Source organism: Phyllobates terribilis, unplaced genomic scaffold, assembly GCF_046119375.1.
Source record: "Phyllobates terribilis strain yellow unplaced genomic scaffold, ASM4611937v1 Scaffold_12__6_contigs__length_324123572, whole genome shotgun sequence".
NCBI lineage: Eukaryota > Metazoa > Chordata > Amphibia > Anura > Dendrobatidae > Phyllobates > Phyllobates terribilis.
In genome coordinates, this window is record NW_027362772.1 from 54,279,485 (window position 1) to 54,301,563 (window position 22,079).

General features: G+C 36.8%; 2 protein-coding genes across 2 annotated transcripts in view; both read right to left on the reverse strand.

The window, feature by feature from the left end:
* PLAUR (plasminogen activator, urokinase receptor) overlaps positions 1 to 22,079 on the reverse strand; it is a 51,484-nt gene that overhangs the window by 17,296 nt on the left and 12,109 nt on the right. The window lies entirely within an intron of this gene.
* On the reverse strand, positions 4,039 to 5,745 carry LOC141173060 (uncharacterized). Its single transcript, XM_073657695.1, has one exon. It carries the CDS (start codon positions 5,647 to 5,649, stop codon positions 4,519 to 4,521), a length of 1,131 nt encoding a protein of 376 aa, XP_073513796.1. The 5' UTR covers positions 5,650 to 5,745; the 3' UTR covers positions 4,039 to 4,518.

Here is a 22,079-nt window from a genome sequence, read left to right on the forward strand (position 1 = left end):
CACACTCTTGGCATTCTCTTAATGAACTTCAAGAGGTAGTCACCGGAAATGGTTTCACTTCACAGGTGTGCCCTGTCAGGTTTAATAAGTGGGATTTCTTGCCTTATAAATGGGGTTGAGACCATCAGTTGTGTTGTGCAGAAGTCTGGCGGACACACAGCTGATAGTCCTACTGAATAGACTCTTAGAATTTGTATTATGGCAAGAAAAAAGGAGCTAAGTAAAGAAAAACGAGTGGCCATCATTACTTTAAGAAATTAAGGTCAGTCAGTCCGAAAAATTGGGCAAACTTTGAATGTGTCTCCAAGTACAGTTGCAAAACCATCAAGCGCTACAAAGAAACTGGCTCACATGAGGACCGCCCCAGGAAAGGAAGACCAAGCGTCACCTCTGCTTCTGAGGATAAGTTTATCTGAGTCACCAGCCTCAGAAATCGCAGGTTAGCAGCAGCTCAGATTAGAGACCTGGTCAATGCCACACAGAGTTCTAACAGCAGACACATCTCTACAACAACTGTTAAGAGGAGACTTTGTGCAGCAGGCCTTCATGGTAAAATAGCTGCTAGGAAACCACTGCTAAGGACAGACAACAAGCGGAAGAGACTTGTTTGGGCTAAAGAACACAAGGAATGGACATTAGACCAGTGGAAATCTGTGCTTTGGTCTGATGAGTCCAAATTTGAGATCTTTGGTTCCAACCACCGTGTCTTTGTGCGACGCAGAAAAGGTGAACGGATGGACTCTACATGCCTGGTTCCCACCGTGAAGCATGGAGGAGGAGGTGTGATGCTGTGGGGGTGCTTTGCTGGTGACACTGTTGGGGATTTATTCAAAATTGAAGGCATACTGAACCAGCATGGCTACCACAGCATCTTGCAGTGGCATGCTATTCCATCCGGTTTGTGTTTAGTTGGACCATTATTTATTTTTCAACAGGATAATGACCCCAAACACACCTCCAGGCTGTGTAAGGGCTTTTTGACCAAGAAGGAGAGTGATGGGGTGCTACGCCCGATGACCTGGCCTCCACAATCACCAGACCTGAACCCAATCGAGATGGTTTGGGATGAGCTGGACCGCAGAGTGAAGGCAAAAGGGCCAACAAGTGGTAAGCATCTCTGGGAACTCCTTCAAGATTGTTGGAAGACCATTTCCGATGACTACCTCTTGAAGATCATCAAGAGAATGCCAAGAGTGTGCAAAGCAGTCATCAAAGCAAAAGGTGGCTTCTTTGAAGAACTTAGAATATAAGGTATATTTTCAGTTGTTTCACACTTTTTTGTTAAGTATATAATTCCACATGTGTTAATTCATAGTTTTGATGTCTTCAGTATGAATGTACAATTTTCAAAGTCATGAAAATACGGAAAAATCTTTAAATGAGAAGGTGTGTCCAAACTTTTGGTCTGTACTGTATATCAACATTAATCCATGTGTACATTCCTCCATAATGTTTTGTTTTTACCATTTTTCCTGATCTCTAGACATTTTATACACCTCAATTCAGACAGGATCAGGCTCACGGCTGCGGTATGATGGAAGGGTTCACTGCTGATGGAGACGCGGGTTCTCGTATGCCAGTGATAGTATTTTATGACTGTTATTATCAGATACATGGTCCCCCGGTCAATGTTACTTACAGTAGATGGGACACCATAGATGATATCTGGGTATTTTAGGGTCAGCAATCTTGGGACTTTTAACTTACAAGATATTTCCTCCCATATTTTCCTCCCGCCCCAGCACTCCGTTATAAAATGTGCCATTGTCTCTTCTTGCTGACAGCCCAGGGGACACATTCGATCTGACACACTAAGGTACTTAAGGTTACCCCGAACATATAGTCTTCCATGTAGCGACAGCCAGGCGATGTCAAAAAACTTAGCTGGGAGTCTCGCTGCATTGAGAAACCTCAGACTTTCCAGCAAGGTGGTAGTTGTGCAGTCTCTCAGTGCAGGCTGCACACAAAAGAAAGTCCGGCATATCCTGACATACAGGTCCTTCCTGGTCTTATTCTCAATTTCATACTTCTCTGCTCCCCACTTCTTCAGACACCTGAGACCATATTCCAGATACTGGGGGAGGTGGTCACCTGTCCATCTCCTCCTCTTGAGACTGCCGCCTCGCACCCAAGACTCTGCAAAAGGCAATATCCAATCCCTGATACTATTTACCCACAGGGCACTTGAATCCAGGTTACCAAAATTAACTTTCAGAAACATGGAGTCAAAGAAGACCCTCGGATTTAGCATATCCAGCCCACCCTCTCTCCGCTGCAGGTAAGTAATCCCTCTTTTTACTGGGTTCAACCTATTCCCCCACAAGAGTTGGAAGAACAGGCTGAGGAGCCTCGCCGAGAAAGATTCTGGCAAAGGAAAAATGACAAAGACGTACAAGAAGACGGGAACCAAGTAAGTCTTCAACATAGCGACCCTTTCTCTGTAGGTCAGCCTCCAGTTCTTCCATCGCTGAACCTTTGCATTTCCGGTTTCCAATTTCTCTTCCCAATTTAGCTTGCCATTATCATCCCTCCCAAATTTAACCCCTAGGATCTTAATATGGGTGGAGGCTGCCTCAACTCCAAAAGTATCACCCTGCCAACCATTAATCAGAGGAAAGCTCACCGCCTCTCTATACAAAGTCTTCAGCCAATCCATGAATTGTCCCGGAACACCGTACTTTGACAAAGTGGCCCACAGATAATCGTGATCAACCCTGTCAAAGGCTTTAGCCTGGTCCAGACTGACAACATATCTCCCACACCGCAGAACTTTACATCTCTCAAACATCTCCCGTATCGAGATGACTGCTCCAGAGATATTCCGCCCTTTTACTGTGCCAAACTGAGAGCCTGCCAACAGTGCCGGGGACAAACAAACTAACCTAGAAAACAGGATCTTTGCCAGAATCTTCCTGTCTACATTCAAGAGGGCAATCGGCCTCTAGTTCTTGATGTCGCTTGGCTCTTTACCTTTAGACAGGAGAATTAACGAAGACACTCTCATGGATGAAGGCATCAGGTGATTTTCTAGACAATTTTTGTAAACATCCACAAGAATTGGAGCCAGGAGGTCTCTGAATTTCTTATAGAATTCTGCTGTTAAACCATCTGGACCTGGTGCCTTCTTCAGATGTAACTTATTAATGGCCTCCTTAACTTCCTGCACCGTTAATTCTGCTGTCAAAGGAGAAAAGTCCAGATCGTTAGTGTCAGGCATTGGAGTTGCCTCCAAGAATTGAGCCATCTTGTCTTTATCCAAAACTTTCCTCTGAAACAAGTCAGTATAATAAGATCTCACGACTCCCAGGATACCCTCCCGAGATTCCTGCAATACACCCTGGGAGTTGGTGAGACCTGTGACCAATTTATTAGCCACCCGCTCCTGGCAATTCTCAAAGGGATCAGGTGCCCCCAAGGTCCCATAATCCCGCTCAAGAACCAGGGAGGTATACCTGCTGTACTGATACTGCCTTATCTCAGATTTCAGCCGGTCAATCCTCTCTTTGTCATCCCCGTCCGCCGAATAGAGTGACTCCAATTCCTTACGAAGTCTTAGGTACTGGCTGTACTTGTTCCTCCCTTTATTAACTGACAGTCTCTTCAAGAGGGATCTGATATCATCCTTGATGTCCTCCCACCAGTCGGCCATGTTGTCATAGAAATCTACCCTCTGTAAATGACCCTGAAAAAGGAAGTGGACACAACTCCGAACATGCATGTCATCCAGGAGGCTGGAGTTTAGCTTCCACAACCCTCTACCGATGTCAGGACGGTTAGTGGCCCCCAGGCAGAAACACAAGGCAAGGTGATCAGAGAAAGGAACGGTTTTCTCACTGATGGCACTGACAACTTCAGTAGGACTCACAAAAGCCAAATCTATCCTACTACTTCTGTTGGAACATGAGTAAGTAAATTTTGGCGTCCGACCTCTTTGCGTAAAAGCGTCAGTTAGTCCGGTCTGCAAAATTATGTTTTTTAAGACTTTGCCATCCCTGGTCACTGTCCTGTCTGAGATACTGTCACCAGATGTCATTATGGCATTAAAGTCACCCGCCATCACCACCGGGAGAGAGGTGAAGAGATATGGCTTCACATTATTGAACAGCTGGATCCTGTCAGTCACTGTCTGAGGCCCATAGATGTTAATAAGCCGGAGCCGTCTACCCTGAACAGTGGCTTCCAGGACCAGACACCTTCCCATAACCACCTCCGTCATTCTATGTAAAGTCACATTATTGGTGTTAAACAGGATAGCGACCCCGGCATAAGGCTCCACAGCCAGTGACCAGAATGACGGACCAGATCTCCATTCCCTCTCAGCCTCTCTCATAAGCCCCAGAGATGTCAATCTTGTTTCCTGTAGGAAAAAGACATCTGCATCAAGGTATCTCAGATGGTCATACACCGCATGTCTCGTCCTCCTCACCTTAATGCTGTTCACATTACTTGATGTAAATTTTAGGGAAAATCCAGCCATAAGAACACAGTATAAGAGGAGCAGAGAAGTAGAACCCGTCATCATAACTCAGAGGTGTTCTGTCCACTACTGGTCTCCATGTCTGACGCTACATTAGAGTCTATAGGTAAGGGTTTCCGCTTTGTAGGCGGAGGGTCCTCTGTTTCCCTCTCACACTCGGCCTCTATTCTTTTCAATTCCTGATCAAAATCTCCATCTGACTCAGATAGAACTTCATATCTGTTAGATACGACCATCACACCAACACCACTGCTGACTTTTTTCTTAGCTTTATGGTCAGCATCATATTGTTCCTCGGGTTTACGGGAGGACGTGTCTTTTTTCCTCCTTTTGGTCTGCTTGCTGTTACTATTATCAGGTAGAGATGGTGATACAGATGTGCAGGCCTCTTGGGGCGGCTGGCCTTGAAGGACAACCTCCATGCTCCCCTGTGCACCCTCTTCACACTGCTGCTCTGGTGTTACATGGTCTGACCCTTGGTGGACCTCTGATCTAGTGAGTATCTCCCCTGACATTAAGGCCTCCTCCTCCTGAGCCTCTGCTCCTACCACCAAATCCTCATCAGGAAAGTCCCTGCAGATGTTATGCCAAGCATCGGGACAGTCCTTGTGAGGGTGGCCGATCTTCCCACACAGGTTACACCTTATATTCTGGCAGTCTGCAGCTACATGGCCGACTTCCCCGCACAGACTGCACTTGACCACAGTACAGGAATTTGCCAGGTGACCCGCTTTGCCACATTTAAAACACTTACGAGGCTGCCCAGGATAGAAGCAAACACCTTTCTCCCGCCCAATGAAGAAGGAGTTGGGTAAGTGGGCAGTGACATTGTTACACTGGCGCAGCTTCACCAGGACCTTCCACCCTCCCGTCCAGATACCATCAACGTCACGATTCTTGGTGAGGTCAGAGACGAGGTCACAATGCCTCCGGAGCCACACCACAATGTCCTGCGGGGGAACAGCCTCATTCCAGAAGATGATATTTACAGTGACTGTATCTGGCCTGGAAATGGGAACAAAGATAAATTTGTTCCATCCATCCGTGTCCCTGAACTTAGGGAAATTAGCCCAGAATCTGTCCAGATCAGGCATGATTTTAAAACTGACATCATATCCCTGTCTGTCTGGAAGATTAATCACTGCCAAGATATTTAATGGCGCAAACCCCATCTGACGACACAGTAGCTCCCTGACCACAAACCTCCTGTCCGGCAGATCCTCCTTGAGACCTCTATGCTTAAATCGCACCACGTTCCTTCTTTTGAAGGCCTGGTCGGTATAGTTGGTGCCAGAGGTGAAGGACGGAGCACCACGGCTCCAGGCATTACTGTGGGGAACCTGTGGGGTCACACTGGGCTGACTAACAGGGGGAGGGTCCGCTGCAGGGGGACCTGTCACCTCTTGTGCATTAGGTATCAAAGGGGGAAAATCACACACATCATTATCAACCACAATATCTTTATGAGGCAATGTGACATCCACCACAGACTGCGAGCCCCCTCCAGCCTCAGAGCCCCTGGGTAAAGTGGGGTCATCCCCAGCCTGTGCATCAGCATTAGGGCTGTGCTGTGCACCATCAATACACACAATCATACATGCAATGTCCTGCTCTTGTGTTGAGCATTCTGGGACTTGTGGTGCCTCTACTGGATTCTGAGGTACATGTTGCTGCTCAGGCTCAGCTACAGTCTGCTGCTGCTGCAGTATTTGTCCCTCCTGGAAACAGAAACGTGCAGCTTGTAACACAGGTCGTGTCTGCTGCTTCAGGGGTTCATCCTGTACAGTCTCTGACCCTAATCCAGCATCAGAGGTCCTGGACTCCACAACAAAGTCCTGCTTGTGAGAGGTGAACCGCTCCCGGTTTCTGTAGGTCTCTGCCAGGGGCCCCATCCTCTCCAGGATACAGTCTATGTCCCTGACCACATTCGCCAGCTCCACTCCCAGTGAGTAAAGTCTCTGGTCACACATAGCATTACTGTCAGGATTAGCAGCCTTCAGTTTATAGATCACATCAATCTCCATTTGCAGCATTTGTCTTTGCTGCTGTAACTCACCCATCTTCTTTACCAGGCCAGGTATCTCCTCTGCCAGCTGCAGCTCGGGTGCACGCGCCGTCTCCTTCTGAGGCTTGGACAATGGCTCTGGGTTTTTGAACACAGAGGTCTCCTTGGTTTTACCACAGATGACTTTATGGTACCACTGCTGGCTCCGGGCTCCACAGCACTCTTAGTGCTGCCACTCGCCTGTGCCCTTGTGCGTCCTGAGCGCGCCATGCCGGTCACCGTGTCTTGCTGCTGCAGGTTTTCTTGCAATGTCTGCCTCTCCAGAGATGTCCGTCTCTGCCTGTGTGGAGGAGTGAGCTGCACACCTGAGGCCGGTGATGAGAGCGGCCTCACCTTCTCTGCACCAGGCTGCCTCTGTTTGCTGACAGAAGATTCCTTTGGGGAATTACTTGGTTTTGGACTTTGCTGCATTTCTTTACTTACTAACAGTTTCACTTCAGGTTTCTTTGCTGTAACTGGAGCTGCTGTTCCTTCCATAACTTTACTCACATTCACTCTGCTTTCTTCCTTCTTGGAAACAGTGGAGCTTTGGCTTGTTGCTTTGCATTGCTTAACGATGACTCTGGGATTTGTATTCCCATTAGAAGAAGCCTGGAAGTTGTCTCCCAGTGTAGGCCGGGAAGCCTGGGCCTTGCTTGGGGAGCTTCCCCGCCCAGGGTGGCCCCTCCCCGGGCTTGCTCCAGACATCAGGAGAGCTACTCAGACACGTCCTCACAGCTAGGAGGCAGTATTATAGTAGTTATATTCTTGTACATAGGAGCAGTATTATAGTGGTTATATTCTTGTACATAGGGGCAGTATTATAGTAGTTATATTCTTGTACATAGGGGGCAGTATTATAGTGGTTAGATTCTTGTACATAGGAGCAGTATTATAGTGGTTATATTCTTGTACATAGGAGCAATATTATAGTAGTTATATTCTTGTACATAGGGGGCAGTATTATAGTAGTTATATTCTTGTACATAGGGGGCAGTATTATAGTAATTATATTCTTGTACATAGGGGGCAGTATTATAGTAGTTATATTCTTGTACATAGGGGGCAGTATTATAGTAGTTATATTCTTGTACATAGGGGGCAGTATTATAGTAGTTATATTCTTGTACATAGGAGCAGTATTATAGTAGCTATATTCTTGTACATAGGGGGCAGTATTATAGTAGTTATATTCTTGTACATAGGGGGCAGTATTATAGTAGTTATATTCTTGTACATAGGGGGCAGTATTATAGTAGTTATATTCTTGTACATAGGAGCAGTATTATAGTAGTTATATTCTAGTACATAGGGGGCAGTATTATAGTAGTTATATTCTTGTACATAGGGGGCAGTATTATAGTAGTTATATTCTTGTACATAGGAGCAGTATTATAGTAGTTATATTCTAGTACATAGAGGGCAGTATTATAGTAGTTATATTCTTGTACATAGGAGCAGTATTATAGTAGTTATATTCTTGTACATAGGGGACAGTATTATAGTAGTTATATTCTTGTACATAGGGGCAGTATTATAGTAGTTATATTCTTGTACATAGGGGGCAGTATTATAGTGGTTATATTCTTGTACATAGGAGCAGTATTATAGTAGTTATATTCTTGTACATAGGAGCAGTATTATAGTAGTTATATTCTTGTACATAGGGGCAGTATTATAGTAGTTATATTCTTGTACATAGAGAGCAGTATTATAATAGTTATATTCTTGTACATAGGAGCAGTATTATAGTAGTTATATTCTTGTACATAGGGGGCAGTATTATAGTGGTTATATTCTTGTACATAGGAGCAGTATTATAGTAGTTATATTTTTGTATATAGGAGCAGTATTATAGTAATTATATTCTTGTACATAGGGGCAGTATTATAGTAGTTATATTCTTGTACATAGGGGGCAGTATTATAGTAGTTATATTCTTGTACATAGGAGCAGTAATATAGTGGTTATATTCTTGTACATAGGGGCAGTATTATACTAGTTATCTTCTTGTACATAGGGGGCAGTATTATAGTGGTTATATTCTTGTACATAGGGGGCAGTATTATAGTAGTTATATTCTTGTACATAGGAGCAGTATTATAGTGGTTATATTCTTGTACATAGGGGCAGTATTATAGTAGTTATATTCTTGTACATAGGGGGCAGTATTATAGTGGTTAGATTCTTGTACATAGGAGCAGTATTATAGTGGTTATATTCTTGTACATAGGAGCAGTATTATAGTGGTTATATTCTTGTACATAGGGGCAGTATTATAGTAGTTATATTCTTGTACATAGGGGGCAGTATTATAGTCGTTATATTATTGTACATAGGGGCAGGATTATAGTAGTTATATTCTTGTACATAGGGGGCAGTATTATAGTGGTTATATTCTTGTACATAGGGGGCAGTATTATAGTAGTTATATTCTTGCACATAGGAGCAGTAATATAGTGGTTATATTCTTGTACATAGGGGCAGTATTATAGTAGTTATATTCTTGTACATAGGGGGCAGTATTATAGTAGTTATATTCTTGTACATAGGGGGCAGTATTATAGTAGTTATATTCTTGTACATAGGGGGCAGTATTATACTAGTTATATTCTTGTACATAGGAGCAGTATTATAGTAGTTATATTCTTGTACATAGGAGCAGTATTATAGTAGTTATATTCTTGTACATAGGAGCAGTATTATAGTAGTTATATTCTAGTACATAGGGGGCAGTATTATAGTAGTTATATTCTTGTACATAGGAGCAGTATTATAGTAGTTATATTCTTGTACATAGGGGACAGTATTATAGTAGTTATATTCTTGTACATAGGGGCAGTATTATAGTAGTTATATTCTTGTACATAGGGGGCAGTATTATAATAGTTATATTCTTGTACATAGGAGCAGTATTATAGTAGTTATATTCTTGTACATAGGAGCAATATTATAGTAGTTATATTCTTGTACATAGGGGGCAGTATTATAGTAGTTATATTCTTGTACATAGGGGCAGTATTATAGTAGTTATATTCTTGTACATAGGGGGCAGTAGTATAGTAGTTATATTCTTGTATATAGGAGCAGTAATATAGTGGTTATATTCTTGTACATAGGGGCAGTATTATAGTAGTTATATTCTTGTACATAGGGGGCAGTATTATAGTAGTTATATTCTTGTACATAGGGGGCAGTATTATAGTAGTTATATTCTTGTACATAGGAGCAGTATTATAGTAGTTATATTCTAGTACATAGGGGGCAGTATTATAGTAGTTATATTCTTGTACATAGGGGGCAGTATTATAGTAGTTATATTCTTGTACATAGGAGCAGTATTATAGTAGTTATATTCTAGTACATAGAGGGCAGTATTATAGTAGTTATATTCTTGTACATAGGAGCAGTATTATAGTAGTTATATTCTTGTACATAGGGGACAGTATTATACTAGTTATATTCTTGTACATAGGGGCAGTATTATAGTAGTTATATTCTTGTACATAGGGGGCAGTATTATAGTGGTTATATTCTTGTACATAGGAGCAGTATTATAGTAGTTATATTCTTGTACATAGGAGCAGTATTATAGTAGTTATATTCTTGTACATAGGGGCAGTATTATAGTAGTTATATTCTTGTACATAGAGAGCAGTATTATAATAGTTATATTCTTGTACATAGGAGCAGTATTATAGTAGTTATATTCTTGTACATAGGGGGCAGTATTATAGTGGTTATATTCTTGTACATAGGAGCAGTATTATAGTAGTTATATTTTTATATATAGGAGCAGTATTATAGTAGTTATATTCTTGTACATAGGGGGCAGTATTATAGTAGTTATATTCTTGTACATAGGAGGCAGTATTATAGTAGTTATATTCTTGTACATAGGAGCAGTATTATAGTGGTTATATTCTTGTACATAGGGGCAGTATTATAGTAGTTATATTCTTGTACATAGGGGGCAGTATTATAGTGGTTAGATTCTTGTACATAGGAGCAGTATTATAGTGGTTATATTCTTGTACATAGGAGCAATATTATAGTAGTTATATTCTTGTACATAGGGGGCAGTATTATAGTAGTTATATTCTTGTACATAGGGGGCAGTATTATAGTAATTATATTCTTGTACATAGGGGGCAGTATTATAGTAGTTATATTCTTGTACATAGGGGGCAGTATTATAGTAGTTATATTCTTGTACATAGGGGGCAGTATTATAGTAGTTATATTCTTGTACATAGGAGCAGTATTATAGTAGCTATATTCTTGTACATAGGGGGCAGTATTATAGTAGTTATATTCTTGTACATAGGGGGCAGTATTATAGTAGTTATATTCTTGTACATAGGGGGCAGTATTATAGTAGTTATATTCTTGTACATAGGAGCAGTATTATAGTAGTTATATTCTAGTACATAGGGGGCAGTATTATAGTAGTTATATTCTTGTACATAGGGGGCAGTATTATAGTAGTTATATTCTTGTACATAGGAGCAGTATTATAGTAGTTATATTCTAGTACATAGAGGGCAGTATTATAGTAGTTATATTCTTGTACATAGGAGCAGTATTATAGTAGTTATATTCTTGTACATAGGGGACAGTATTATAGTAGTTATATTCTTGTACATAGGGGCAGTATTATAGTAGTTATATTCTTGTACATAGGGGGCAGTATTATAGTGGTTATATTCTTGTACATAGGAGCAGTATTATAGTAGTTATATTCTTGTGCATAGGAGCAGTATTATAGTAGTTATATTCTTGTACATAGGGGCAGTATTATAGTAGTTATATTCTTGTACATAGAGAGCAGTATTATAATAGTTATATTCTTGTACATAGGAGCAGTATTATAGTAGTTATATTCTTGTACATAGGGGGCAGTATTATAGTGGTTATATTCTTGTACATAGGAGCAGTATTATAGTAGTTATATTTTTGTATATAGGAGCAGTATTATAGTAATTATATTCTTGTACATAGGGGCAGTATTATAGTAGTTATATTCTTGTACATAGGGGGCAGTATTATAGTAGTTATATTCTTGTACATAGGAGCAGTAATATAGTGGTTATATTCTTGTACATAGGGGCAGTATTATACTAGTTATCTTCTTGTACATAGGGGGCAGTATTATAGTGGTTATATTCTTGTACATAGGGGGCAGTATTATAGTAGTTATATTCTTGTACATAGGAGCAGTATTATAGTGGTTATATTCTTGTACATAGGGGCAGTATTATAGTAGTTATATTCTTGTACATAGGGGGCAGTATTATAGTGGTTAGATTCTTGTACATAGGAGCAGTATTATAGTGGTTATATTCTTGTACATAGGAGCAGTATTATAGTGGTTATATTCTTGTACATAGGGGCAGTATTATAGTAGTTATATTCTTGTACATAGGGGGCAGTATTATAGTCGTTATATTATTGTACATAGGGGCAGGATTATAGTAGTTATATTCTTGTACATAGGGGGCAGTATTATAGTGGTTATATTCTTGTACATAGGGGGCAGTATTATAGTAGTTATATTCTTGCACATAGGAGCAGTAATATAGTGGTTATATTCTTGTACATAGGGGCAGTATTATAGTAGTTATATTCTTGTACATAGGGGGCAGTATTATAGTAGTTATATTCTTGTACATAGGGGGCAGTATTATAGTAGTTATATTCTTGTACATAGGGGGCAGTATTATACTAGTTATATTCTTGTACATAGGAGCAGTATTATAGTAGTTATATTCTTGTACATAGGAGCAGTATTATAGTAGTTATATTCTTGTACATAGGAGCAGTATTATAGTAGTTATATTCTAGTACATAGGGGGCAGTATTATAGTAGTTATATTCTTGTACATAGGAGCAGTATTATAGTAGTTATATTCTTGTACATAGGGGACAGTATTATAGTAGTTATATTCTTGTACATAGGGGCAGTATTATAGTAGTTATATTCTTGTACATAGGGGGCAGTATTATAATAGTTATATTCTTGTACATAGGAGCAGTATTATAGTAGTTATATTCTTGTACATAGGAGCAATATTATAGTAGTTATATTCTTGTACATAGGGGGCAGTATTATAGTAGTTATATTCTTGTACATAGGGGCAGTATTATAGTAGTTATATTCTTGTACATAGGGGGCAGTAGTATAGTAGTTATATTCTTGTATATAGGAGCAGTAATATAGTGGTTATATTCTTGTACATAGGGGCAGTATTATAGTAGTTATATTCTTGTACATAGGGGGCAGTATTATAGTAGTTATATTCTTGTACATAGGGGGCAGTATTATAGTAGTTATATTCTTGTACATAGGAGCAGTATTATAGTAGTTATATTCTAGTACATAGGGGGCAGTATTATAGTAGTTATATTCTTGTACATAGGGGGCAGTATTATAGTAGTTATATTCTTGTACATAGGAGCAGTATTATAGTAGTTATATTCTAGTACATAGAGGGCAGTATTATAGTAGTTATATTCTTGTACATAGGAGCAGTATTATAGTAGTTATATTCTTGTACATAGGGGACAGTATTATACTAGTTATATTCTTGTACATAGGGGCAGTATTATAGTAGTTATATTCTTGTACATAGGGGGCAGTATTATAGTGGTTATATTCTTGTACATAGGAGCAGTATTATAGTAGTTATATTCTTGTACATAGGAGCAGTATTATAGTAGTTATATTCTTGTACATAGGGGCAGTATTATAGTAGTTATATTCTTGTACATAGAGAGCAGTATTATAATAGTTATATTCTTGTACATAGGAGCAGTATTATAGTAGTTATATTCTTGTACATAGGGGGCAGTATTATAGTGGTTATATTCTTGTACATAGGAGCAGTATTATAGTAGTTATATTTTTATATATAGGAGCAGTATTATAGTAGTTATATTCTTGTACATAGGGGCAGTATTATAGTAGTTATATTCTTGTACATAGGGGGCAGTATTATAGTAGTTATATTCTTGTACATAGGAGCAGTAATATAGTGGTTATATTCTTGTACATAGGGGCAGTATTATACTAGTTATCTTCTTGTACATAGGGGGCAGTATTATAGTGGTTATATTCTTGTACATAGGGGGCAGTATTATAGTAGTTATATTCTTGTACATAGGAGCAGTATTATAGTGGTTATATTCTTGTACATAGGGGCAGTATTATAGTAGTTATATTCTTGTACATAGGGGGCAGTATTATAGTGGTTAGATTCTTGTACATAGGAGCAGTATTATAGTGGTTATATTCTTGTACATAGGAGCAGTATTATAGTGGTTATATTCTTGTACATAGGAGCAGTATTATAGTGGTTATATTCTTGTACATAGGGGCAGTATTATAGTAGTTATATTCTTGTACATAGGGGGCAGTATTATAGTCGTTATATTATTGTACATAGGGGCAGGATTATAGTAGTTATATTCTTGTACATAGGGGGCAGTATTATAGTGGTTATATTCTTGTACATAGGGGGCAGTATTATAGTAGTTATATTCTTGCACATAGGAGCAGTAATATAGTGGTTATATTCTTGTACATAGGGGCAGTATTATAGTAGTTATATTCTTGTACATAGGGGCAGTATTATAGTAGTTATATTCTTGTACATAGGGGGCAGTATTATAGTAGTTATATTCTTGTACATAGGGGGCAGTATTATACTAGTTATATTCTTGTACATAGGAGCAGTATTATAGTAGTTATATTCTTGTACATAGGAGCAGTATTATAGTAGTTATATTCTTGTACATAGGAGCAGTATTATAGTAGTTATATTCTAGTACATAGGGGGCAGTATTATAGTAGTTATATTCTTGTACATAGGAGCAGTATTATAGTAGTTATATTCTTGTACATAGGGGACAGTATTATAGTAGTTATATTCTTGTACATAGGGGCAGTATTATAGTAGTTATATTCTTGTACATAGGGGGCAGTATTATAATAGTTATATTCTTGTACATAGGAGCAGTATTATAGTAGTTATATTCTTGTAAATAGGAGCAATATTATAGTAGTTATATTCTTGTACATAGGGGGCAGTATTATAGTAGTTATATTCTTGTACATAGGGGCAGTATTATAGTAGTTATATTCTTGTACATAGGGGGCAGTAGTATAGTAGTTATATTCTTGTATATAGGAGCAGTAATATAGTGGTTATATTCTTGTACATAGGGGCAGTATTATAGTAGTTATATTCTTGTACATAGGGGGAAGTATTATAGTGGTTATATTCTTGTACATAGGAGCAGTATTAAAGTAGTTATATTCTTGTACATAGGAGCAGTATTATAGTACTTATATTCTTGTACATAGGAGCAGTATTATAGTAGTTATATTCTTGTACATAGGGGGCAGTATTATAGTAGTTATATTCTTGTACATAGGGGCAGTATTATAGTAGTTATATTCTTGTACATAGGGGGCAGTATTATAGTAGTTATATTCTTGTACATAGGAGCAGTAATATAGTGGTTATATTCTTGTACATAGGGGCAGTATTATAGTAGTTATATTCTTGTACATAGGGGGCAGTATTATAGTGGTTATATTCTTGTACATAGGGGGCAGTATTATAGTAGTTATATTCTTGTACATAGGAGCAGTATTATAGTGGTTATATTCTTGTACATAGGGGCAGTATTATAGTAGTTATATTCTTGTACATAGGGGGCAGTATTATAGTGGTTAGATTCTTGTACCTAGGAGCAGTATTATAGTGCTTATATTCTTGTACATAGGAGCAGTATTATAGTGGTTATATTCTTGTACATAGGAGCAGTATTATAGTAGTTATATTCTTGTACATAGGAGCAGTATTATAGTGGTTATATTCTTGTACATAGGGGCAGTATTATAGTAGTTATATTCTTGTACATAGGGGGCAGTATTATAGTAGTTATATTCTTGTACATAGGGGCAGTATTATAGTAGTTATATTCTTATACATAAGGGGCAGTATTATAGTAGTTTTATTCTTGTATATAGGAGCAGTAATATAGTGGTTTTATTCTTGTACATAGGGGCAGTATTATAGTAGTTATATTCTTGTACATAGGGGGCAGTATTATAGTGGTTATATTCTTGTACATAGGAGCAGTATTATAGTAGTTATATTTTTGTATATAGGAGCAGTATTATAGTAGTTATATTCTTGTACATAGGAGCAGTATTATAGTAGTTATATTCTTGTACATAGGGGGCAGTATTATAGTAGTTATATTCTTGTACATAGGGGCAGTATTATAGTAGTTATATTCTTGTACATAGGGGGCAGTATTATAGTAGTTATTCTTGTACATAGGAGCAGTAATATAGTGGTTATATTCTTGTACATAGGGGCAGTATTATAGTAGTTATATTCTTGTACATAGGGGGCAGTATTATAGTGGTTATATTCTTGTACATAGGGGGCAGTATTATAGTGGTTATATTCTTGTACATAGGAGCAGTATTATAGTGGTTATATTCTTGTACATAGGGGCAGTATTATAGTAGTTATATTCTTGTACATAGGGGGCAGTATTATAGTGGTTAGATTCTTGTACATAGGAGCAGTATTATTGTGGTTATATTCTTGTACATAGGAGCAGTATTATAGTGGTTATATTCTTGTACATAGGAGCAGTATTATAGTGGTTATATTCCTGTACATAGGGGCAGTAGTATAGTAGTTATATTCTTGTACATAGGGGGCAGTATTATAGTCGTTATATTATTGTACATAGGGGCAGGATTATAGTAGTTATATTCTTGTACATAGGGGGCAGTATTATAGTGGTTATATTCTTGTACATAGGGGGCAGTATTATAGTAGTTATATTCTTGCACATAGGAGCAGTAATATAGTGGTTATATTCTTGTACATAGGGGCAGTATTATAGTAGTTATATTCTTGTACATAGGGGGCAGTATTATAGTAGTTATATTCTTGTACATAGGGGGCAGTATTATAGTAGTTATATTCTTGTACATAGGGGGCAGTATTATAGTAGTTATATTCTTGTACATAGGAGCAGTATTATAGTAGTTATATTCTTGTACATAGGAGCAGTATTATAGTAGTTATATTCTAGTACATAGGGGGCAGTATTATAGTAGTTATATTCTTGTACATAGGAGCAGTATTATAGTAGTTATATTCTTGTACATAGGGGACAGTATTATAGTAGTTATATTCTTGTACATAGGGGCAGTATTATAGTAGTTATATTCTTGTACATAGGGGGCAGTATTATAGTGGTTATATTCTTGTACATAGGAGCAGTATTATAGTAGTTATATTCTTGTACATAGGAGCAGTATTATAGTAGTTATATTCTTGTACATAGGGGCAGTATTATAGTAGTTATATTCTTGTACATAGAGAGCAGTATTATAATAGTTATATTCTTGTACATAGGAGCAGTATTATAGTATTTATATTCTTGTACATAGGAGCAATATTATAGTAGTTATATTCTTGTACGTAGGGGGCAGTATTATAGTAGTTATATTCTTGTACATAGGGGCAGTATTATAGTAGTTATATTCTTGTACATAGGGGGCAGTAGTATAGTAGTTATATTCTTGTATATAGGAGCAGTAATATAGTGGTTATATTCTTGTACATAGGGGCAGTATTATAGTAGTTATATTCTTGTACATAGGGGGCAGTATTATAGTGGTTATATTCTTGTACATAGGAGCAGTATTATAGTAGTTATATTCTTGTACATAGGGGGCAGTATTATAGTAGTTATATTCTTGTACATAGGAGCAGTATTATAGTAGTTATATTCTTGTACATAGGAGCAGTATTATAGTAGTTATATTCTAGTACATAGGGGGCAGTATTATAGTAGTTATATTCTTGTACATAGGAGCAGTATTATAGTAGTTATATTCTTGTACATAGGGGACAGTATTATAGTAGTTATATTCTTGTACATAGGGGCAGTATTATAGTAGTTATATTCTTGTACATAGGGGGCAGTATTATAGTGGTTATATTCTTGTACATAGGAGCAGTATTATAGTAGTTATATTCTTGTACATAGGAGCAGTATTATAGTAGTTATATTCTTGTACATAGGGGCAGTATTATAGTAGTTATATTCTTGTACATAGAGAGCAGTATTATAATAGTTATATTCTTATACATAGGAGCAGTATTATAGTAGTTATATTCTTGTACATAGGAGCAATATTATAGTAGTTATAGTCTTGTACGTAGGGGGCAGTATTATAGTAGTTATATTCTTGTACATAGGGGCAGTATTATAGTAGTTATATTCTTGTACATAGGGGGCAGTAGTATAGTAGTTATATTCTTGTATATAGGAGCAGTAATATATGGTTATATTCTTGTACATAGGGGCAGTATTATAGTAGTTATATTCTTGTACATAGGGGGCAGTATTATAGTGGTTATATTCTTGTACATAGGAGCAGTATTATAGTAGTTATATTCTTGTACATAGGAGCAGTATTATAGTACTTATATTCTTGTACATAGGAGCAGTATTATAGTAGTTATATTCTTGTACATAGGGGGCAGTATTATAGTAGTTATATTCTTGTACATAGGAGCAGTATTATAGTAGTTATATTCTTGTACATAGGGGCAGTATTATAGTAGTTATATTCTTGTACATAGAGAGCAGTATTATAATAGTTATATTCTTGTACATAGGAGCAGTATTATAGTAGTTATATTCTTGTACATAGGAGCAATATTATAGTAGTTATATTCTTGTACGTAGGGGGCAGTATTATAGTAGTTATATTCTTGTACATAGGGGCAGTATTATAGTAGTTATATTCTTGTACATAGGGGGCAGTAGTATAGTAGTTATATTCTTGTATATAGGAGCAGTAATATAGTGGTTATATTCTTGTACATAGGGGCAGTATTATAGTAGTTATATTCTTGTACATAGGGGGCAGTATTATAGTGGTTATATTCTTGTACATAGGAGCAGTATTATAGTAGTTATATTCTTGTACATAGGGGGCAGTATTATAGTAGTTATATTCTTGTACATAGGAGCAGTATTATAGTAGTTATATTCTTGTACATAGGAGCAGTATTATAGTAGTTATATTCTAGTACATAGGGGGCAGTATTATAGTAGTTATATTCTTGTACATAGGAGCAGTATTATAGTAGTTATATTCTTGTACATAGGGGACAGTATTATAGTAGTTATATTCTTGTACATAGGGGCAGTATTATAGTAGTTATATTCTTGTACATAGGGGGCAGTATTATAGTGGTTATATTCTTGTACATAGGAGCAGTATTATAGTAGTTATATTCTTGTACATAGGAGCAGTATTATAGTAGTTATATTCTTGTACATAGGGGCAGTATTATAGTAGTTATATTCTTGTACATAGAGAGCAGTATTATAATAGTTATATTCTTGTACATAGGAGCAGTATTATAGTAGTTATATTCTTGTACATAGGAGCAATATTATAGTAGTTATAGTCTTGTACGTAGGGGGCAGTATTATAGTAGTTATATTCTTGTACATAGGGGCAGTATTATAGTAGTTATATTCTTGTACATAGGGGGCAGTAGTATAGTAGTTATATTCTTGTATATAGGAGCAGTAATATATGGTTATATTCTTGTACATAGGGGCAGTATTATAGTAGTTATATTCTTGTACATAAGGGGCAGTATTATAGTGGTTATATTCTTGTACATAGGAGCAGTATTATAGTAGTTATATTCTTGTACATAGGAGCAGTATTATAGTACTTATATTCTTGTACATAGGAGCAGTATTATAGTAGTTATATTCTTGTACATAGGGGGCAGTATTATAGTAGTTATATTCTTGTACATAGGGGCAGTATTATAGTAGTTATATTCTTGTACATAGGGGGCAGTATTATAGTAGTTATATTCTTGTACATAGGAGCAGTAATATAGTGGTTATATTCTTGTACATAGGGGCAGTATTATAGTGGTTATATTCTTGTACATAGGGGGCAGTATTATAGTAGTTATATTCTTGTACATAGGAGCACTATTATAGTGGTTATATTATTGTACATAGGGGCAGTATTATAGTAGTTATATTCTTGTACATAGGGGGCAGTGTTATAGTGGTTAGATTCTTGTACATAGGAGCAGTATTATAGTGCTTATATTCTTGTACATAGGAGCAGTATTATAGTGGTTATATTCTTGTACATAGGAGCAGTATTATAGTAGTTATATTCTTGTACATAGGAGCAGTATTATAGTAGTTATATTCTTGTACATAGGGGGCAGTATTATAGTGGTTATATTCTTGTACATAGGAGCAGTATTATAGTAGTTATATTTTTGTATATAGGAGCAGTATTATAGTAGTTATATTCTTGTACATAGGAGCAGTATTATAGTAGTTATATTCTTGTACATAGGGGGCAGTATTATAGTAGTTATATTCTTGTACATGGGGCAGTATTATAGTAGTTATATTCTTGTACATAGGAGCAGTATTATAGTGGTTATATTCTTGTACATAGGGGCAGTATTATAGTAGTTATATTCTTGTACATAGGGGGCAGTATTGTAGTAGTTATATTCTTGTATATAGGAGCAGTAATATAGTGGTTATATTCTTGTACATAGGGGCAGTATTATAGTAGTTATATTCTTGTACATAGGGGGCAGTATTATAGTGGTTATATTCTTGTACATAGGAGCAGTATTATAGTAGTTATATTTTTGTATATAGGAGCAGTATTATAGTAGTTATATTCTTGTACATAGGAGCAGTATTATAGTAGTTATATTCTTGTACATAGGAGCAGTATTATAGTAGTTATATTCTTGTACATAGGAGCAGTATTATAGTAGTTATATTCTTGTACATAGGGGGCAGTATTATAGTAGTTATATTCTTGTACATAGGGGCAGTATTATAGTAGTTATATTCTTGTACATAGGGGGCAGTATTATAGTAGTTATATTCTTGTACATAGGAACAGTAATATAGTGGTTATATTCTTGTACATAGGGGCAGTATTATAGTAGTTATATTCTTGTACATAGGGGGCAGTATTATAGTGGTTATATTCTTGTACATAGGGGGCAGTATTATAGTAGTTATATTCTTGTACATAGGAGCAGTATTATAGTGGTTATATTCTTGTACATAGGGGCAGTATTATAGTAGTTATATTCTTGTACATAGGGGGCAGTATTATAGTGGTTAGATTCTTGTACATAGGAGCAGTATTATAGTGGTTATATTCTTGTACATAGGAGCAGTATTATAGTGGTTATATTCTTGTACATAGGAGCAGTATTATAGTGGTTATATTCTTGTACATAGGGGCAGCATTATAGTAGTTATATTCTTGTACATAGGGGGCAGTATTATAGTGGTTATATTCTTGTACATAGGAGCAGTATTATAGTGGTTATATTCTTGTACATAGAAACAGTATTATAGTAGTTATATTCTTGTACATAGGAGCAGTATTATAGTAGCTATATTCTTGTACATAGAAGCAGTATTATAGTAGTTATATTCTTGTACATAGGAGCAGTATTATAGTAGTTATATTCTTGCACATGGGGGGCAGTATTACAGTGGTTATATTCTTGTACTTAGGAGCAGTATTATATTGGTTATATTCTTGTACATCGGAGCAGTATTATAGTAGTTATATTCTTGTACATAGGAGCAGTATTACAGTGGTTATATTCTTGCACTTAGGAGCAGTATTATAGTGGTTATATTCTTGTACATAGGAGCAGTATTATAGTAGTTATATTCTTGCACATAGGAGCAGTATTATAGTAGTTATATTCTTATACATAGGAGCAGTATTACAGTGGTTATATTCTTGTACATAGGAGCAGTATTATAGTGGTTATATTCTTGTACATAGGAGCAGTATTATAGTAGTTATATTCTTGTACATAGGAGCAGTATTACAGTAGTTATATTCTTGTACATAGGAGCAGTATTATAGTAGTTATATTCTTGTATATAGGGGGCAGTATTATAATAGTTATATTCTTGTACATAGGAGCAGTATTATAGTAGTTATATTCTTGTACATAGGAGCAGTATTATAGTAGTTATATTCTTGTACATAGGAGCAGTATTATAGTAGTTATATTCTTGTATATAGGAGCAGTATTACAGTGGTTATATTCTTGTACATAGGAGCAGTATTATAGTGGTTATATTCTTGCACATAGGATCTGAATTATAGTAGTTATATTCTTGTACATAGGGGCAGTATTATGGTAGTTATATTCTTATACATAGGGGGCAGTATTATAGTAGTTATATTCTTGTACATAGGTGGCAGTATTAGAGTAGTTATATTCTTGTACATAGGAGCAGTATTATAGTAGTTATATTCTTGCACATAGGAGCAGTATTATAGCAGTTATATTCTTGTATATAGGGGCAGTATTATAGTAGTTATATTCTTGTACATAGGAGCAGTATTACAGTGGTTATATTCTTGTACATAGGAGCAGTATTATAGTAGTTATATTCTTG

Bases quoted from the DNA above. Each gene is read 5' to 3' on its own strand.
- LOC141173060 (XM_073657695.1), bottom strand. From the start codon at position 5,649: ATGGGGTTTGCGCCATTAAATATCTTGGCAGTGATTAATCTTCCAGAC.